We start from the raw sequence: 22,022 nt of genomic DNA, 5'->3' as shown, positions 1-22,022 counted from the left end.
CATACACAGACACACACAAACACAAACTCACACACACAGACACACACACACACTCACAGCTTTCTGCTTCCCCCTCTCCTCACAGACAGGGTGCAAACTGCTTTTCCCCTGAGCAGCCCATAAACATGCCTCCCTTTGTTTGAGCTCTGCTCTCCCTCAAGCTCACTTCTGCCCCCATAACTCACTGGAATGGCTCACATTCAGGCCCCTTCACTGTGTAGCCCACTCCCTGTGTGTTCTTCCTTTTTCCCTCAACATGGTTGTTCTGCAAGGGCCTGTTCATCTGCTTACCTTCTCAGAGAACACCCCCCACCCCACCCCCGGCATGGTTTCCACTTCTCGGCTGACTCCCAAATCTCATCCTAATGACCTTCTCCCTAAATCGCAGACCCAGCATCTTGCTCTTGTCCTGAACTTCACTGAGTTCACTGGAATCAGGTAACCATGTCTTCGCCGGGGGAGTGACTCAGTCACATCAGAATATGTCAAATGGATAAGCAAGCCGGGCCAGGAGGCCCAAGAGAGCCGTAAGGTACCGCAAGAGGACGTGGCAGAGAGCGGGACAGCACGAGACGTCTCCCTACCTTGAAGGGCGGGCTCGTGTCAGTCGGCCTTGCAGAAAAGTCAAAGGAAATGATGAGATCAACCCCTCTCTGAGGTCTCAGGATCAAGGGGTAGGGCAGGTTGAACGTCAGCCCGCTGTCCACAACGTGAATCTTTTTACTTTTCACATCCAAGGGTTCATATATCCGCTCGAATTCGTCAGGATCTAAACACAAAGACAAGAATGAATTAGATGATCGCGTGGCCTTATTTAAGATAAAATGATGTCTGCTGCAACTTGAGAATCCCCACGGGGTTAGGCCCTCAGGCTCCAGAGGCAGGAAGCTGGGCCCGAGTCCAACTTTGGCAAGTGTCGGTCAAGTACTGTCTTTAAGCTTTGGTTTCTTCATCTGTGACATTGGGATAAAAGTAATCATCAAGTGAGGATTAGGGGCACAATACATGGAAAGCACTTAGCTCTGGCCCCGGTGTTAAGGCTAAGCTATGATCCCCTTAATAGTATTTCTCATTTTACATAGGTCTCTGCTGACTTAAAAGCACTTCCTCATATGCTACTTTGTAAGCGCTTCTTGTAGCAGACAGGCGAGGTAGAGGACGGCTATGAATGGGGTGTGAAACAAGTCAGAAGTCACCCCTGAGTGGCGTGACTGGGGAGTGGCAGAGGGTGAACGCAGCCACACCACCTCTCTTGCTGGAGGCAGCATTCCACTCCAGAGAGGAGTCCAAGAACCTATAATCCAACCAACACTCAGAGCACTCGGCCAGTGTTGTCTCCCACTCTCCAGGTACAACAGCTGGGCACTGAAGAAGCCAGAGAGCAGCACTGCTCTCTGAGAGCTTCAGTCTGGGAACGCTGCCAGTAAGACAATGAACAAACGTAGTCAGGAGACAGGCAGTGACAGGAGCAATGAAGCAAACAACACTGGAAGCATGAGAAGGAATGACTTCAGCGGGATGGTTGGAGGTTGGGGGACGCTCCTCTGAGAAGAAAGCCTTGAGCTTCTATAATGAGCTGAAGCACAGCTGTGCAGACTGGGTGCCGAGAATGTGGGGAGCCAGGGATGTCTGCAGGGAGAGGAAGGAGGCAGGACAAGGGCCTACAGACAGAGTAAGATCCCATGTCTAAGAAACCCAAGGAGGCGACATATAGGAGGAAGATGAAATGAGATGACGGGGGTCTGATCTAACACAGGATGTGGAGATCATCAATTTGATGAAAACATAACACTAACGATGCACCAGTCATCACATTTGGGTGCAGTGCTTCTAATTTACTTTGCAGGGGAAGAAGTATGACCAGAATTGAACCAAAGGAAGTGCCATGTGCACCTGCTTTGCTCTGTCTCCTGCTCCACAAACTTGCTCCCCACCCCCCCATCAGAGAGAAGGCTGGCAAAGCATATGCGTACACCTCCTGTGGTATTAAAGCAATATATGACTGTGGTGTATGACCTCTGAGTACTTATTTACTTATTTATATGAAAGGCAAAGTGACAGAGAGAGAGGGAGAGAGAGATATTCCAACTACCGGTTCACTCTCCAAATGGCTGCAATGACCAGGCCTGGGCTGAGCCGAAGCTAAGAGCCAGGAGTTTCATCCAGGTCTCCTAGGTGGGTGCAGGGGCCCAAGTACTGGTCATAATCTGCTGCTTCTCAGGTGCATTAGCAAGAAGCTAGATAGGAAGTGGAGCAGCCTGGAGAGGACACAGCATCCATATTGGATGCTAGCATAGCAGGCGGTGGCTTTACAGCCATGCCACAATACTGGCCCCTCTGAGAGAGCTTTTAAATCCCATTTGGTAAGCACTGAAGAAACCAGAGGGTTGAGCAACATGTGTTTATCATATGGATCAATTCCTTTTGGCCAGCAGCTCAACACCGCTGTTCTAACCTTCAGGATAAATGGACAGTAAGTTCAGTTTCTTTAATGTGTTACAAAGAACATAGTTTTGTAAGATGTAAATACATGTTTGAGAAACAAATAAGAGTTCCATAATCAAACAGATTTGAGAAAGGCAAGATTCAACAGCATAAAAGCACTAGCCAGTTATGCTATATTATGTTCTTAATCTGGCCGCAATCCTCCGTACTATGCCTGGGACAGCTCGTGGTCTGAAATCACTACTTGATCTTCACAATAACTCTAAAGGAGAGGGATCACCACTATCGCTACTTCATGAGTAAATTAAGGCTTCTGCTAAGTAACTACTCAGGATTGTTCACCTAATAATTGGCCCCACTAAGATTCAAAGCTAGTCTGCTTGCAAAGTGCCATACTCAAGGCACCTTCAAGTAGGATTAAACTCAAGAGTGCAGCCTCAGTGCTTTGTAAAGAAGGAGGCAAATTTGGCAGTTTTTCCAAATTTACTTGAACTTGAACCCAATTTACTGTATAACAACTTCTACTGAAATGCTATAGGAAGCTGGATAAGCACCAGGGCAGAAGGTAGTTTAAAGCATACAAGGTTTCCATTGGGTTCTCTGAGAGGCACAGAAACATTACTATGTTTTATGTAGCATTTCCTTAGAGCTAGTCAGCTGTGATGGTCATTTTATAAACACATCACACAGATTCAGTTTATAATGGACAAATATTTTGATGTCTGTGTTTTGAGTCTTGATTTCTTATTCCAGCTGCTGTGTGTCACAGTAAATAACATAAACACAAAAGTAAACAGGAAAGAAGTTATGTAACTAATGAAGAGCTTTTCCAAAATTAGTTTCTACAGGTATAAAACTATTTGGCAGTAAACTAATGAGGAGGTTTTATCTCATTTCTCTTTGTTTCCTTTTCTTTTCTTTTTTATTTATGTATTGGAAAGGCACAAGAAGAGAGAGAGAGGTCTTCCATTCACTGGTCCACTCCCCAGATAGCTGCAACAGCTGAGGCAGAGGCAATCTGAAGCCAGGAGCCAGAAGCCAGGAGCTTCTTCTGGGTCTCCCACACGGTGCAGGGGCCCAAGGACTCTGGCCATCTTCCACTACTCTCCAAGGCCATAGCAGAGAGCTGGGTTGGAAGTGGAGCAGCCGGGACTGGAACCAGAGCCCATATGGGATGCGGGCAATGCAGGCAGCAGCTTTACCTGTTATGCCATGGCACCAGCCCTTTTTGTTTTCAAAAGATAGTCTTGCAAGGTGAAATAATAGGCACAAAAACAGTGCCGTTTTTTCTCATTTTAGATTGAGAGATTGTTTTGACTCAAAGATACTTAAATTTTAATTTGTATAAACAAAGTCACCACAAAACTAGAATGTAAAATTTTTTAACATTACATCTAAATTAACATCTACCTATGTTTTTACATGAAAGGATGCACAAAATTAAAAGAGGAATTGTCTTAATGATTTGATAAATTGTGGCATTTTATCTGTATAATAAATAGAAACTTTAATAAAGACTTATGAACCAAAATGATTCCAGATGTGATAAATCTTTCATTCCAAACATATGAATATTCTAAAACTTGGAAACAACCAGGGAGAAATAAACATGATCTATCCTACTGGGATCTTGTGTCTGAGAAAGCACTAACTCCTTCCAAAAACTCAGTCTAAAATTCACTTGGAGCAATGTTGGCCTGTAAACAACAAAACATGGAAGTTATTACTGAACTCAGTACTCCACAGTTTCTTAACTGAATGAATATAAAGTGTGCAAAATATAATTTTTAATGAGATACACAGAAAACTAAAGTTAATTTCTTTACAAAGATCATTCATTTTACTGAAACAGTATTTTACACTTTGTGTTTCTGTGTGGGTGCAAACTGATGAAATCTTTACTTAATATATACTAAATCAATCTTCTATATATAAAGATAATTGAAAATGAATCTTGATGTGAATGGAATGGGAGAGGGAGCGGGAGATGGGAGGGGTGCGAGTGGGAGGGAAGTTATGGCAGAGGGAAGCCATTGTAATCCATAAACTATACTTTGGTAATTTATATTTACTAAATAAAAGTTTAAAAAAAGATCATTCATTTAAAACAATTTTAAGGTAGGACATTTTAAAGTATCTCAACAAAAGAAGTATGTAGTCTATTTAACATCCCATTTGGGGACAATTAATATTTTCTTTCTTTCTTCATGTGATTTTATAAACACCATCCATAAGTCTTCTTTCAAAAGGAACTGAATGAAGAAAGGAGTCAGGGAATGGGCTGGACAAGTATTTGCTCCCCAAGCCTGCCAGAGTGGGAGAAAACACCCACGTTTAACCCATGGTCCCCTCCAGGGTGGGAGAAAACACCCACGTTTAACCCATGGTTCCCTCCAGGGTGGGAGAAAACACCCACGTTTAACCCATGGTTCCCTCCAGGGTGGGAGAAAACACCCACGTTTAACCCATGGTCCCCTCCAGGGTGGGAGAAAACACCCACGTTTAACCCATGGTTCCCTCCAGGGTGGGAGAAAACACCCACGTTTAACCCATGGTTCCCTCCAGGGTGGGAGAAAACATCCACGTTTAACCCATGCTCCCCTCCAGGGTGGGAGAGAACATCCACTCAGCCCACACTCCCCTCCAGAGTGGGAGAGAACACCCACGTTTAACCCATGGTCCCCTCCAGGGTGGGAGAGAACACCCACGTTTAACCCATGGTCCCCTCCAGGGTGGGAGAGAACACCCACGTTTAACCCATGGTCCCCTCCAGGGTGGGAGAGAACACCCACGTTTAACCCATGGTCCCCTCCAGGGTGGGAGAGAACACCCACGTTTAACCCATGGTCCCCTCCAGGGTGGGAGAAGACACGCACGTTTAACCCATGGTCCCCTCCAGGGTGGGAGAGAACACCCACGTTTAACCCATGGTCCCCTCCAGGGTGGGAGAGAACACCCACGTTTAACCCATGGTTCCCTCCAGGGTGGGAGAGAACACCCACGTTTAACCCATGGTCCCCTCCAGGGTGGGAGAAGACACGCACGTTTAACCCATGGTCCCCTCCAGGGTGGGAGAGAACACCCACGTTTAACCCATGGTCCCCTCCAGAGTGGGAGAGAACACCCACGTTTAACCCATGGTCCCCTCCAGGGTGGGAGAGAACACCCACGTTTAACCCATGGTCCCCTCCAGGGTGGGAGAGAACACCCACGTTTAACCCATGGTCCCCTCCAGGGTGGGAGAAGACACGCACGTTTAACCCATGGTCCCTCCAGGGTGGGAGAGAACACCCACGTTTAACCCATGGTCCCCTCCAGGGTGGGAGAGAACACCCACGTTTAACCCATGGTCCCCTCCAGGGTGGGAGAAGACACGCACGTTTAACCCATGGTCCCCTCCAGGGTGGGAGAGAACACCCACGTTTAACCCATGGTCCCCTCCAGGGTGGGAGAGAACACCCACGTTTAACCCATGGTCCCCTCCAGGGTGGGAGAAGACACGCACGTTTAACCCATGGTCCCCTCCAGGGTGGGAGAGAACACCCACGTTTAACCCATGGTCCCCTCCAGGGTGGGAGAAGACACCCACGTTTAACCCATGGTCCCCTCCAGGGTGGGAGAGAACACCCACGTTTAACCCATGGTCCCCTCCAGGGTGGGAGAAGACACGCACGTTTAACCCATGGTCCCCTCCAGGGTGGGAGAGAACACCCACGTTTAACCCATGGTCCCCTCCAGGGTGGGAGAGAACACCCACGTTTAACCCATGGTCCCCTCCAGGGTGGGAGAGAACACCCACGTTTAACCCATGGTCCCCTCCAGGGTGGGAGAAGACACGCACGTTTAACCCATGCTCCCCTCCAGGGTGGGAGAGAACACCCACGTTTAACCATGGTCCCCTCCAGGGTGGGAGAAAACACCCACGTTTAACCCATGGTCCCCTCCAGGGTGGGAGAGAACACCCACGTTTAACCCATGGTCCCCTCCAGGGTGGGAGAGAACACCCACGTTTAACCCATGGTTCCCTCCAGGGTGGGAGAAAACACCCACGTTTAACCCATGGTCCCCTCCAGGGTGGGAGAGAACACCCACGTTTAACCCATGGTCCCCTCCAGGGTGGGAGAAAACACCCACGTTTAACCCATGGTCCCCTCCAGGGTGGGAGAAAACACCCACGTTTAACCCATGGTTCCCTCCAGGGTGGGAGAGAACACCCACGTTTAACCCATGGTCCCCTCCAGGGTGGGAGAAAACACCCACGTTTAACCCATGGTTCCCTCCAGGGTGGGAGAAAACACCCACGTTTAACCCATGGTCCCAACCAGGGTGGGAGAGAACACCCACGTTTAACCCATGGTCCCCTCCAGGGTGGGAGAGAACACCCACGTTTAACCCATGGTTCCCTCCAGGGTGGGAGAGAACACCCACGTTTAACCCATGCTCCCCTCCAGGGTGGGAGAGAACACCCACGTTTAACCATGGTCCCCTCCAGGGTGGGAGAAAACACCCACGTTTAACCCATGGTCCCCTCCAGGGTGGGAGAGAACACCCACGTTTAACCCATGGTCCCCTCCAGGGTGGGAGAAGACACCCACGTTTAACCCATGGTCCCCTCCAGGGTGGGAGAGAACACCCACGTTTAACCCATGGTTCCCTCCAGGGTGGGAGAGAACACCCACGTTTAACCCATGGTCCCCTCCAGAGTGGGAGAGAACACCCACGTTTAACCCATGGTCCCCTCCAGAGTGGGAGAGAACACCCACGTTTAACCCATGGTTCCCTCCAGGGTGGGAGAAAACACCCACGTTTAACCCATGGTCCCCTCCAGGGTGGGAGAGAACACCCACGTTTAACCCATGGTTCCCTCCAGGGTGGGAGAAGACATGCACGTTTAACCCATGGTCCCCTCCAGGGTGGGAGAAGACACCCACGTTTAACCCATGGTCCCCTCCAGGGTGGGAGAGAACACCCACGTTTAACCCATGGTTCCCTCCAGGGTGGGAGAGAACACCCACGTTTAACCCATGGTTCCCTCCAGAGTGGGAGAGAACACCCACGTTTACCCCATGGTCCCCTCCAGGGTGGGAGAGAACACCCACGTTTAACCCATGGTCCCTCCAGGGTGGGAGAGAACACCCACGTTTAACCCATGGTCCCCCTCCAGGGTGGGAGAAGACACCCACGTTTACCCCATGGTCCCCTCCAGGGTGGGAGAGAACACCCGCTCAGCCCATGCTCCCCTCCAGAGAGGGAGAGGAAAACATCCACTCGACCCATGGTCTTAGGCTGCAGCAGGGCCCCTGGGTGAGCCTGTGTCTTTGCTGACTTACAGATCCATCAGACCCAGGCCTGCTGGTCTCCGTTTCACCTACTTTTCTGTCATGATTCACTGAAGCACCTGAAGCCTCCAATCAACAAAAACTTCAAGCAAGAACTTTGAAATGATTTCAGTCCTCATGAAGGCAAAGAGTCCATCTGTCCTGTTGAACACTGGACCCCAAGAACCAGGTGCTCTATAAACACTATGCGAGTGCAACAACACAAAGAAAAGATGGAAGATGAAAATGAGAACAACCTGAAGGACACTAATAGAGGTGAACATTCCCCAAGGTTGCCACACACAGCTAACAAAATCGCAGAATGCTTCATCTGAGTTTCAGATCATCAACAAAGAATTGTTTAATGTAAGTGCATCTCAAATGTTGCGAGGATTATACATCTATATTGCACACAGAGTATAGATACTTAAAATTCAAATATCATTGGGCATTCTGTATTTGATATGGCAATCCGAATAACACCAAATCTACAGAAACTACCAGGAAGTGTTAAAATGTGGAACGCAGAGCACGTGCTGTGAAACCACAGGAGGAGCAGCACTGGCTGATGCAATCAAAACAACAGCGTGAAACAGATATAACGAAGTGTACACAAGGAAACTTCCACTTTTACATCATCACGACAGTGACTAAGAAAACCCGGGGCAAAGGGAAAGCCGTAGGAGCAACATCAAGAGACTGTGTCCCAATCCCAAAGCCACAGAGCGATTTTGGGCAAAGATGACAGAATCACCTTCTCCGACCTCTCTTTTCTATACAGTAAAATAACTGAAGATCCCTCCTGCTGTCCTGAGAGTACAAGGTGTTTCTTTAAGCCTTTCATGTTTCATCTGGAAAGCTGAGGTTTCTAGAGAGGCCACATTTAGTTGGTACTGCAATGGCAATAATAAGCATAACCATGTGCCACAAAACAAGAAAAATGAAGTCACTGTATGGCCAAATGTATTTCTATTTTGGGTGAATTTTTTTAAGTAGACGTTCACTTTATCACGAAGAGACCTTTGCTATAGTTCATGTCAATGGGCTTGTAGTGCAGGTACACAGTAGGACGTACGTCATCTCCTAGAGTTTGAAGCCACAATCATAATACCAAGTAGCCTGCATTTGTGCTCACCTTATTTAAACAACAGGCATCACTTGTGCTTTTGCAATTCCCCTTAAGGCCAAGCAGCAAATAGAAACAGTGCCACCAAAACTACCACACAGTCGAAAGCCATATCCTAACTTTCACAAACAGTTTAGAGGTACTGTGCTTAAACAAAGATCAGTAGAAAGCTTTTTGGGAAAGTATCTGATTTACGTTTTGATAGTGTCCTGTCAGTGTTCTCAGCCAGAAATGATGGACAGTAGAGGGAAGATGATGGTCTGATGAAAGACATAAATGTACAATGACAGGTCAGCCACCAAAGCAAGGAACTAAGTCGTACAGGGATTATTCTTGGAGATTTGGCTAAGTGAGAAACCTGAACGTGGCGAGGTTCCTACAGGGTAAGACAGTCACCGAACCTTGCCAAGGACGGAAGGGGCCAAGGGGCAGGGCAGTGTGGGCTGGCTACCTCAGCTCCATTCCAGCCCTTCTGTTACACACGGGACTGCCCCGCCCCAGGGCGCCGGCCTGGGAGACATGCTTGCCAGCCTCCCTGAGCTCTGGTTCTGCCCCAGCCCAGCCTCTGCCAAGGGCAAACACCTACATGAGGTGAGACCCAAGGAGGACGTGAGGCAGAGGCATGGCTTCTGCTCCTGCCGCTGCCAAGCTCAGCTGGGGAGGCGTTGGTGGGGATAGTTCTGAAGTGTTTTTGGAGTCATTCCTGGAAGCTCAGCCTAGAGCTTTCTCCTCGAAGCCTTGGAACAATTTTGTAAACACCCACTTCCCCTCTTTAAACCCTCTGCAGCTAAATGAGACAGCAGGTTTCCTATCTTGTGCAAGCGAGGCTGATCAATCTAAGGACCCTGCCAGTGTTTTGGTGGAAGTTTTCTACATCGGCATGACTAGGCTAGCTCCTGTTCACGGTAACCTTTCTCTTCAAAACAAAAACCATAAAAGTAGTTATTTGAACCCACTCACACATTAACTGCATGTGGCTGTACCCTCAACATGTGGTAATGATAATTAAAATGCTCCATCCCCAGAGAAAGCTGTCCTGAACTGGTTTGCACGGATCCTACGTCGTAGACTTGCCTGCCACAGCCGCATCCAGTTCATCATCATCAAAGGATTCTTGCGTGAAGTCCCGCAGGGGAGACAGTGGGTACGAGGTGTTGAGGTTCAGGCCCAGCATGAAGTTGTGCACCTTGCCCGCACGGCCTTCCCTCGTGTTGAATAATGCCGAGTCACTCACTAAGGCCATGAGCATGCGATGGACCCAACTTGCCTGATGGTCATTTTGATATTCTCTCTCTGCGTCTTCACTTTCCGTGCCTAAGGAGAAAGAAAAGATCATTGTGCAGGCATCATTTTTGGGTAGTTGAATTCTGAAGGTAACCATGAAGCTCTATGATTTCTGACTGGGCATTCATTCACCTACACAAAGGAACCTAGTCAATATCTGCAATAATCATGTTTCTTCTAAGATTTACTTATCTATTCGAATGGCAGAGTTACAGAGAGAGAGAGAGAAGGAAGATCTGTTGATTCACTCCCCAAATAGCCACAATAGCTGGAGCTGGACCAGAATGAAGCCAGGAGCCAGGATCTACAACCAGGTCTCCCATGTGGGCCATCTTCTGCTGCTTCCCAGGTGCAGTAGCAGGGAGCTGGATAGGAAGTAGGTCAGCTGGGACTCAAGCCTACGCCCATATGAGATGACAGCATTGCAGGAGGCATTTAAACCCACTGTGCCACAACACTGGCCTTAATAACTTTTCTTCTTAGTTTACCTTTTACCTATGGTCAGTGTGGAGGTTATATTCTTCACATTACTATCTGGTCTGTTCTTAGATTTCCAAGTAAACTTCTTCCATTTTCCCTTCCCAGGGGCTTTTCTTCCTTTTCCCTGACTTCATGCAGACACGCTCAGATGGAAAATCCCCAGTAGCCAATTGTATTCTCTACATAGTCTGTGTTTCTTTAAGAAATCTTATCCTGTTTAATAAACATCCAGGAATTACACAAACTGTGGACAGCTGAAGGATTCAACATCCACTTGCTGCTCAATAAACACCTGACCTGTCGCTTCATCCTTACATATGAGGTTAGGGGATTTAAAACCCTGCCATTTAAACCACTGCCTGAAAATGCTGTAACATTCAGCAATCATCCCAAAGAGGCAGTTCTAAATGGCGCTCACCTTAAAGCCCAGGTACATCACCTCCACAGGGAGGCTGTCCAGGGCTGTCGAGAGCACCGGCTCCAGGAATCCCCTGTCCGCACGTAGCACCCACCCTCTTGCCCCATCTCTCCTTTCCCCTGGCCATCAGCACGTCTCATGGGGTCGCTGCGGGGATTAGCAGAGTTGGGCAGCCATGTATTAGGAAGGCTCCTAGAAGGTGCTTGGCCCACGTTAAAGTCTCCACATGTTATTCTAACAGGTGTAGCAGCAGCACCAGTGTACTCATCATTTTCAGCACTCTGCATTCACGATCCATGTCGAGGGACACTGAACTGGAGTCTATCGTCACCTGTCTACCCTATCATGTCCTGATTTCTGGGGACCCGGTATAGGCAAATACATGCATATAACATGACTGTGCATGTGTGTGTTGAAAGAGAGAAAAGAGAAACTACATTCAAACTTCACAATTTCCAACAAATGTAAACTAAATATACATAAAACCAAAATAAATACTGATTTTTATCTTCACAAAGGTTAGCTGGTCCGTGCTGAGTAAAGGAAGGGATCTTTCTTTTGGTTCAATCCAGATGATTACATATTCACTGGAAGTATTCTTATTTCCTTCTCCCACACTTTTCTAGTGCCAAACATGACAAATATCTTTCACTACAAGTCAGGCTTAAAATGAATTACTTTGTTTCCCCAGCTACACAGGATATGAATAAGACACTCAATTATTTCCAGAGTTGGGGCTTCATGTCATAATTGTTATGCAACAAGCCCCATTCTGCACCAGCAGAGAATGCATCTTGATGATCACTTGAAAATGACAAGACTTAGTAGGCAACAGATACACTGTACTTGTTGCTTATCAGATAAAATACCAAGAGAAAATTTCAATTCACATAGTTTGTTACAGCTTAATGCCTTTTTGTTTACATTTGCTATTTTGGTGATTGCAACAACTCCCTGAGATCAGGTAGAAGACTGTAGTACATATTTGAAGAAGCTAAACTTGAGAACGTCCAAAGATCCTCCTGAAAACATGACAAAAACAAACAAAAACAAAGGAGCCTCAAGAGAATAAAAAGACAAGCCCCCTACCATGACAAATAACTTACAAAAATTTTTTTCCTGATGGACTATCATCCAAAATATACAAAGAACTCAAAAACTCAGTAATAACCAAGTTTAAAAATAGGTCAAAAATCCTTCTCCAAAGAAGATGTACAGATGGCAAAGAATCATAGGGAAAGATGCTCCATAGCATATCTCATCAAGAAAATGAAACTAAAATGAGTTATCTCTATGCCCCTATTAGAATGGCCAAAATCTGAGGCCATTAGCACAGTGGGCTAAGCCACCGTCTGCAGTGTCGGCATCCCATGTGGGTTCTGGTTAAAGTCCTGTCTGCTCCACTTCTGATCCAGCTCCTTGATAATGTATCTGGTAAAGCAGTGGAAGATGTCCCGAGTACTTGGCCCCTTGCACCCACGCAGGAGACCTGGAAGAAGCTCTTGACTCCGGCTCCTGGCTCCAGCCTGGCCCAGCCTGGCCTAGCCCCACCTGTTGTGACCATCTGGGGAGTGAAATCAACAGAAGATTTCTCTCTCTGGCTCTGTCTCTCCCTCTTTTTCTCTCTTTAATTTAGTCTTTCAAATAAATAAATAAACAAACAAACAAATCTTAAAAAAAATACCAAAATCTACTTTGCTGGCAACACCAACAGGAAGCCTGATTCATTGCTGAAGGTGGGGGTGGGGGATGGATCTTGGGGGAAGGATACAAAAAGGCGCAGCCATGTTAGGAGACAGTTTAGAAGGTTCTTGCAAAACTAAATATACTATTAACATATGGTATAGCAATTCTGCTCCTTGTTATATACCCACATTAACCGAAGAATTATGTCTACAAAAAAACCTGAACACAGATGGTTACAACAGTTTTTGGTATCTGCCAAAACTTGACATCAAAATGTTCTCAATTGACAAATGGATAAATAAGCAACCTGTGGCACATCCAGATAATACAATATCATTGCATGCTAAAAATAAATAAGCCATCTAGCTGTGAAACTACATAGAGAAAACTTAAATGCATATTACCAGATGAATCAAACCAACTTGAAAAGGGTACATATTGTATGACTCCAACTCCAGGATACTATATTCTGGAAAATGCAAAACTACTGAGACAATAAAGATGCGTGCTTACCAGAGGGTGGGGAAGAGGGAGTGAGTGGGGGGCACAGAGGACTACAAGGTCAGGAAACTATTCTACTGAGTGTTGCAATGGTGGACACAAGTCATTATGCATTTTCCAAACTTTGGAATAGTCAACACAAAGAGGGAAGCTTCATGCCAACTATGGCAATGATGATGTATCAGTATAGGCTCACTGATGCCAACAAATGTGCCACACTGGATGGGGATATTTCTAGTATAGGAGACTGTGTGTTGGGAGACAGAGGGCAGGGGACATAAGGAAACTGTATTTTCTGCTTAATTTTTCTTTGAACTTATAGTTGGTCTTTAAAAAAAAAAAAAAAACTCTACTAGCTCTATTGAGATCTAGTAAGAAAGCCTCCAAAACATCCTAAATATCAAACTCCAATCTAGCTGATAATAAAAGAAAGACAAGCACATTCAAGGGGTCCTTGAACATCTCAGCCTTAAGAATCAGCCAGTACTGCGGAGGCCACCAAGTGTACTGACCATCTGTAGCAGTTTTCCTAACTGACAAACCATTACCCTACTTACTCACTAGATCTTATACCAATACAGAGTCAGTAGAAGGGAGAAGTCCATGATATCTGTTCCCTTAGCACCAGCTAGCTTCCTTCATAAAAACTCAAAATAAAATGAACTTGAACAACTCAAAAAATGTTTAAACTTTTTTTTAAGTGAAGGAGCCAACCTAAGACTCGGCTTCCTCCACAGCAGGGTCCTTCTGCGGCTGCTCCATGTCATCAGGACGAGCCTTGGCCTTCACAAAGCTCACACAATGCTGCACACTGGCCGACCTGCAGCCCTGTGCAGCAGCATTCCCCAGGGAAGTCTCATTTTCTTTAACTTGTACAAACAAACTCATTTTACCAGGGACTGACAGTCCAACTATGAAAACAGAATTTTACTTTTACTGATAATTATGCAAAGACAAGACAGGCTCTTCCAATATCAATCCTATGCCTTGGGCAACTCACTAGGTTTTAGATATGAAAGCATTTAATATTTTCTAAAATCTAGATGATTGTATTCAAACCGTTAATAGGGCATGTCCACCCAGCTGTTATAAAGTCTTCGTTTTGTTTGTTTATGTCTTATTTCATTTAACTCCTGGGAACATTTTTATAAATGTTTTATAATGTCAAAATACTGTGCCAGATGTAAGATCTCTCCATTTCATCGCATAACTTCTCCAATAAATATGACTGGCACCCACCTAATCCCTGACACAAATCCATAGCTGACTGTGGTGACGCATGCCACTCAGAACTGCCTTGTTAGGATGGACAGGGCTCATTTATTCTAACAAATAAGATAGGAAGCTTGTTCTTGATCAGTTTACCCCACTTCATCTCTAATCACTCCCAACGAGGTGGAGGATTGGCCGCAGCATAGGCTCGGGAATGAAGTGAGAATATGTTTTTTCACACATTTCTTAATAGGAAGATTTTAAAGATGAAATTTTAATCTTTAAAGCCATCTAAACACATTCCCAAATCACAATGTCCATGCAGGGAAGCCCAACGTCCTTATTCAGACAGAGCTTCGAGTAACCATCATCTCAGATCTTCTCTTCCACTGAGATATCTGTGAAGGAATAAACAGGAAGGATGGAAGGGAGATAGAGCTGCTGCCTCTCTCGTTGCTCATGCCATGCTCAATCCCCTCTCAGTGGAAAGCCACAGCCCAAGCCATTCGGCGCTGTCAGAGACGACTGTTAGCAAGTCCAGGGAACCACGTGAGCGTTCACTCCGCTCCTCATGGATCTCGGCCAGAGAAGTTTCCGGTTGCCTTACCTTTGGGTTCTGGTGATTCATCATCACTATCCGAGCTGTCATTACTCACAATATGCTTTGCTGTTATATTTTCTGTGGAAACAAAACAAAACAAAGAAAAATTGAAGCATCTCAGATGTCAAAACTCATAACTGAATTTACTATGAAAAAGTAATGCAGAATGAGGTGGGTTGGAGCTACCAGTATGAATGTAAATCAATTAAATATATCTAGATTGATTAATCTACTAGTGTTTTCACATTTCTCACTGGAAAACAAATTTCCCAGGACATGAAAAATAAATTCATTTAATACATTCATTCTTAATTTAAAGGGGGAGAATTTTATTTGTCTATATTAATTCTGACAAGAAAAACAACCTAATTATAGCAAGTTCCTTAACACATCAAAAAACACACATTTTTCTTCTATTAAATATTTCAGAATGTGAAGAACAGATTCTTCAAAATGAAAAAATATACTGATATAAATCACTTTTTGATTTTTAACAACACTGAAATCTGCCTATTGAAATGCACCATTTGGAATCAAGGACCTAGCAAGAGATCAGCCATAAAAATGAAAATAGCAACCATGAATCTTTTTATTTTTCAAAATACAGTAGCAAAATCTAGCATAAGTTGTTTTTTTTTTTTTTTCAAGGAAAGTGTGTCTAAATTGTAGGGTAAGCAAATCATTGTCATAATTACTGTTTGTCCTAATCACAGAAGTCAAACTTTCTTCAGACAGCTGTATATATCCTCTCTCAATAGTGACTTTTCCCCCTTCCATTAGTCACTAGAATTTCCTTTTTAATTTCAAGAAATTAACTCCAGGGCGCCGGAGCTGTGGTGCAATAGTTTAATCCTCCATCTGCGGCACCGGCATCCTATATGAGCACCTATATGAGTTCTGGCTGCTCCTCTTCCAATCCAGCTCTCTGATGTGGCCTGGGAAAACAGTAGAGGATGGCCCAAGTGCTTGGCCCCTGCATCTGCATGGGAGACCTGGAAGAATCTCCTGGCTTCGGATCAGCTCAGCTCCTGCCATTGCAGCCACTTGGGTAGTGAACCAGAACATGGAAGACCTTTCTCTCAGTCTCTTCCTCTCACTGTCTATAACTCTACTTTCCAAATTAATAAATAAAATCTTTAAAAAAAATAGAAACTAACACCAAATTCTCAAATTTCATCGACAGAACCATTTTGGAGGTTTCAATCTCAGGGAAGCATGGGTACAATGTTTGAGTTCCTTATAATACTCTGTATATTTTTATTATACTCACATAAATGGTAAGTACACAAATGATCAATGGAAAGGCTAATAAAATCTTTTAAAAAATAAAATAGCTAGGGCTGGCATTGTGGTGTAGTGGTTAAGATACTACCTGCAACACTGGCATCTCATATGTGTGCTAGCTCATGTCCCAGCTGTTCCACCTCCAATCCAGCTCCCTGCTAATGCACCTGGAAAAGCTGCAGAAAATGGACCAAGTGTTGGGCCTGTAACACCCAACTGGGAGGCCTGGATGAAGTTCCTGGCTCCTGGCTTCGGCGCAGCTTAGCTCTGGCCATTATGGCCATTTGGTCCATTAACCAACGGATAGATGATCTGTCTCTTCCTTTCTCTATAACTCTGCAGCTTGTGTTTTTGTTTGTTTGTTGAAGATTATTTATTTAAAAGGCAGAGTTACAGAGAGAGATGGAGAGACAAAAAGAGAGGTCTTGGCCGGCGCCGCGGCTCACTAGGCTAATCCTCCGCCTTGCAGCGCCGGCACACCAGGTTCTAGTCCCGGTCGGGGCACCGATCCTGTCCCGGTTGCCCCTCTTCCAGGCCAGCTCTCTGCTGTGGCCAGGGAGTGCAGTGGAGGATGGCCCAAGTCCTTGGGCCCTGCACCCCATGGGAGACCAGGAGAAGCACCTGGCTCCTGCCATCGGAACAGCGCGGTGCGCCGGCAGCGCACCAGCCGCGGCAGCCATTGGAGGGTGAACCAACGGCAAAAAGGAAGACCTTTCTCTCTGTCTCTCTCTCACTATCCACTCTGCCTGTGCAAAAAAAAAAAAAAAAAAGAGAGAGAGAGAGAGAGGTCTTCCATCCATTGGTTCACTCCCCAAATGGCCACAACAGCTAGAGCTGGGCTAGTCCGAAGCCATGGGCCAGGAGCTTTTTTCAGGTCTCTTACATGGGTGCAGGGTCCCAAGCACTTGGGCCATCCTCTGCTGCTTTCCCAGGCACATTAGCAGGGAGCTGGATCAGAAGTGGAGCAGACAGGACTCAAACTGTTACTCATATGGGATTGCAGGTGGCAGCTTTACCAGCTATGCCACAATGACAACCTTTTGTATTTTTAATTTTTTTTATAAAAAGACTTAGTTTATTAGTTTGAAAGGCAGAGTGACAGAGGGAGAAAGAGAGAGACAAGAGAAAAAGATCTTCTATCTACTGTTTTACCCCCCAGATGGCTCTAACAGCTGGGACTGGGCCAAGCTAAAGTCAGGAGTATGGAATTCCATCTGGGTATCCCACATGAGTATCAAGGGTCCAGTCACATGGTCCATAATCTGCTGCCTTATCAGGAACATTAGCAGGGAGTTGGATAGGAAGTGGAGCAGCCAGGACTCCTATATGGGATACCAGCATGACAAGTGGTGGCTTAACGGGCTACACCACAATGCCAGCCCCATAATAAATTCTAATGGCATGATGTTAACTATGAGATTCAATACAATCAAATGTTCACAGGCTATTACTATTATTCATTTCATTCATAACTACAACAACAAGTTTGTTGTGTAGAAGAGGAGAGGTATTAGGAGATGACCCACTCTGGGCATTATATACCTTACGTATGTTTCTGGTTCTACATGTATTTTCTCTTCTTTTCTTAAGTATTTTCTTCTTTTTGTTTTGGTCATAATGGATACTCTGCTTTGAGAGATGATTCACTAAAATATTATCTTCTCTGTGGGGAAGTTGTCCTGATACGGCCTGCTTCAGGCTCTGAGCACATACATTTGGGATCTCTACCGTTTATAATACACAGCTTCATCTTTTCAAGAGCATAAATTGCTCACATCGAAAACTCCTTGAAAAATGATTTCATTTAGAGTTACCTCAGTGAGGCTCAATGTACCTCAAAGTCCTTTTTCAGAAGGGAGAAACAAGCCGGGAAACAAGCCCCCTCTGAAGAGCGGTCGTGGACCTCGCTCAGCCAGAGGAGGGACAGTCCCCCAGAGCCGAGTCTCCCAGCAGGGCTCAGGTCCCCTGGGTCCGCTCTGGTTCCCTGACTCCATCCAAGGGGACAGGCATCCTGCTGACTCATGTCACCTCAGTGGCTCTCACTTCTGGAAGTCCCTCCATCTGACACAGCACAGGGACAGCAGCTGCCAGACTGCCGGCCTCAAGGGGAACTTCTCCACAAAGAGGCTTCTCAAAACCGTTTAGCAAAACCCTCCAACTTTCCCTTGGCCTTTAGCCATTGTCTCGCCAACCTGCAGATGTGTGATTTCAGTCCTACTCTCTTCCTGCCTTGGGAGAAAAACACAACAAACCCTGAGTTATCTGGATTATTCACAGAGAAGCAGCACAGGGAGAGGGCCTCCTAACATGTGGCTCTTCTTCTTTTTTTAATGTTTACTCTTTTTGTCCCCTGAAATTTTCACAGTCATGTAGAAGAGTTAGATATTTCTGAAAACACTGCAGTTGAGAGTGGGACATTCATCTGCCCTGCCTGCAGTGCTCGTTTAAATAAACCGGGTCAGACCATGTCACCATTTCACTCTTGGCCTTGCAGTGACCTCCAATCACAGGGTACGGTGGGCTCAAAAGTGCACCTACCGTGGCAGAGTGATGCTGGGGGGACAGGAGAGAGCTCGAGCACAAAGTGCCTTTTTTGTTTGCTTTTATTTATTTATTTTTAACATTTGGCTCAAATGAAATCATAAGATTACTTTTCCTTCACTTACCAAGAACTATTCAAAAATACAAATGAAACTTTTGAGGAAAATATTAAGGACTGTAGAAGTTCACTGCACCAAATACAAATATCAATACCAAATAACAAAAACATCCTTACAAGAGGAGCGCTAATGCTGCTTATAAACCATCTTCTGGTGCTCTAATTAATGCCTTCTCTTCTGCATAGAAACCTTCATTACATCAACAGCCCCTGCCCATGACAGAATGTTCAAATCCTGCAGCAAGCTTTCTGCATCAATGTGCTCTCTCACAGGAACTGACTATGGAGAAAGCCATTCCTGTCTTTCTGTTATCTTCTCTGTTCTCAAACAGAACTGTGTTACTTCACAAACGGAGACAAGGAAGTAGAGTCTTACTGATTGCCCAAAGGCTACCTGTGCCTGGTCCTTGCTGGTCTGGCCCAAGTTCTTATCTAGCATTCCATGGCTTTTCTCTACCATCAATCAAAAGAGCCATAACGATACTTAGTGTTGACTGGGATACAGACAGCAAGGATTTGGGGAGATGCTGAATGTATGTTTCATTTTGTTTGCTTTCAGTCAAATTTTCATGTAAGAAAATATGTTTCTATGGTGTAATAATGAATAAAAACCACCAGTCCTCACTTGAGGGTATTTATTTTTGTAAAGTTTTATGTAAATATCATTTTTATTATGAGCTAATGAGTCATATTCAAAGAAAATCATTAATTTTAGTTTACTAGCAGTGATTGAATTTTTTCCATTCTTTGTAGTATAAATTAAATACACAGTGCTGGTAGAATTCTACTGAGCTAGAACTGAGGGGTAAATAAACTGTGACAAGCATGAATTTATCTTTCAGTGTCACACTTTGTTCAACTGTTGATGGAGCTTATCTTTAAGAAGCTACCCTTGTTTAATAAAAATAAAACTATATAACAAAAATAATATGCTAAGAAGTATAACAAGGCAAATGAATGGAGAGGCCCCAATATAAATTATTCTTAAGAACTAATGGTTTTTATGAATTCTACACTCTCAGCATCACAGTAACACTTATGAAGTAACTTACATATGATTTCTAGGAAATATTTAAGTGGACTCAAGCAAATTGTTGATAAATTTTAAATAATTAAAATCTTTATGAAGACTGAATATTCTCTCTATAAAATATATCAATGTAGCATAATTTTTATACATGTAAGCACATTTTTACAATACCTAGTTCTTCCTCCATTGTGGAACCTTTATTATGTGAACCAGACACTCCCAAGACTCTGTTAAACAATATAGAAAAGGCACTTCCCCAGACACCTGAAATAAACCATACACAGAGAGTACAGAGAGTTATTCAAAATGTATCAGGTTTTAAAATAGTCAAACAAATTAATGATTGGTTTTGATCACTTACCCATTAAGAAATGCAAGGGGTTTTCTTCATACTTTTTCACAACTGTTCCCATAAAAAATTTGCTTCCAAATAAGTCAGGAGCCATGAAAGTACCGTATTTAGCCATGCCAATCTCATATGGACTAAATTCAACCCAATCTGAAAGCATTTGAAACATAAGGCATTCCATTAACAGGAAAATGCTATAGAGATGTACACAGTTAATGAGCACTTCAACAACGTCATGATTACTCTCATTCATTTATTTAGAATACACAAACAAGGGGTGGACATTTAGCACAGCGGTTAAGTTGCTGCTTGGAATGACCATATCCTATATTCCCAGTGCCTGACTAGAGTCCCAGGCTCTCCACTTCAGATTCAGTTTCCTGCTAATGCAAACCCTAGGAAGCAGATGATGAATCAGATACTTGGGCCCCTTCTAACCACATGGGAGACCCAGACTGATGCCTGGGCTCTTGGCTTTGACCATGCCCAACCCCAACTCTTGCGAGCATTTGGGGAATAAACTAGTGAATGAAAGATATCTCTAGCTAGCTAACTCTACCTCTCAGTCTATCTCTAACTTTAATATTTTAGAAAATAATATTTAGAAAATATTTTAGAAAACACAAAATAAAAAATTTAAATAAAAACATAACCGGCCAGCGCCGCGGCTCACTAGGCTAATCCTAGGCACCCCGGTCGGGGCACCGATCCTGTTCCGGTTGCCCCTCTTCCAGGCCAGCTCTCTGCTGTGGCCAGGGAGTGCAGTGGAGGATGGCCCAAGTGCTTGGGTCCTGCACCCCATGGGAGACCAGGATAAGCCCCTGGCTCCTGCCATCGGATCAGCGCTGTGCGCCGGCCGCAGCGCACCAACCGCGGCGGCCATTGGAGGGTGAACCAATGGCAAAAGGAAGACTTTTCTCTCTGTCTCTCTCTCTCTCACTGTCCACTCTGCCTGTCAAAAAAATAAAAAATAAAAATAAAAATAAATAAATAAATAAAAAAACATAACCAGGTACTGACATTCTTGGCACTGTATAGAAGTCAGGAGAAAAGCTAAACACTAAATGAGATGAGAGGACACAAAATGATCCATTCTAATTTGCATGAATTGAATATCCTTGCCCATTTAAAAACTCAGACACCTTTTATAAAGTCCATTTTAATTCTAAATAATGGGAAACTGAAGGAGGTAGGAGAAATTAAAGACTCTCTGAAAGCACAAGTCTATAAAAATGGTAAAAACAACATTTTCTTCATTTTCACTTATTTTGTGTACTAACCACTAATTCTAGCTCACAAGTTCACACAAGAAAAAAAGTTTTTATGCTGGAGGTCTTATAAACACATGGCCAAAAGGGCATAGTCCAAGCGGTGTCTGGATTCAAACCCATTCTGCCACTCAGTAAGCTTACTTCCAAACTTGGATACATCACACTTTAGGTGTCTTCATTCCCTAACCTATAGTGTGAGTGGAACCAGTAGGTAGGTAGTTTGTAGGGTTGTCTGAAGGACCCAATTCAGCAAGAAATGTAAGCAACTTAGAAGAAGGCAGCCTGTATTACAATCATTCACTAAAATGGCAGCTGCCATTGTATGTCATGTATCCTCCTGGGTACAACTGTATCTAAA

The 22,022-nt window shown here is 44.6% G+C and overlaps 1 protein-coding gene across 2 annotated transcripts in view; it reads right to left on the bottom strand.

Moving 5' to 3' along the window:
• The window catches only part of PLA2G4A (phospholipase A2 group IVA), a 150,518-nt gene that overhangs the window by 18,264 nt on the left and 110,232 nt on the right, over positions 1 to 22,022 (bottom strand). For both annotated transcript variants that reach the window (XM_062211524.1, XM_062211525.1), the window contains 5 exons: positions 20,406 to 20,543; positions 20,216 to 20,308; positions 15,078 to 15,149; positions 9,964 to 10,203; positions 585 to 769 (listed from right to left, as the gene is read on the bottom strand). In XM_062211524.1, coding sequence (XP_062067508.1) covers positions 585 to 769; positions 9,964 to 10,203; positions 15,078 to 15,149; positions 20,216 to 20,308; positions 20,406 to 20,543 — 728 coding nt within the window. The remainder of the gene's footprint in view (positions 1 to 584; positions 770 to 9,963; positions 10,204 to 15,077; positions 15,150 to 20,215; positions 20,309 to 20,405; positions 20,544 to 22,022) is intronic.

The sequence above is a fragment of the Lepus europaeus genome, chromosome 14 (assembly GCF_033115175.1).
Source record: "Lepus europaeus isolate LE1 chromosome 14, mLepTim1.pri, whole genome shotgun sequence".
Lineage (NCBI taxonomy): Eukaryota > Metazoa > Chordata > Mammalia > Lagomorpha > Leporidae > Lepus > Lepus europaeus.
Note: the sequence above shows the minus strand (reverse complement) of the source record. Positions and strands in the feature narration are given on the sequence as shown.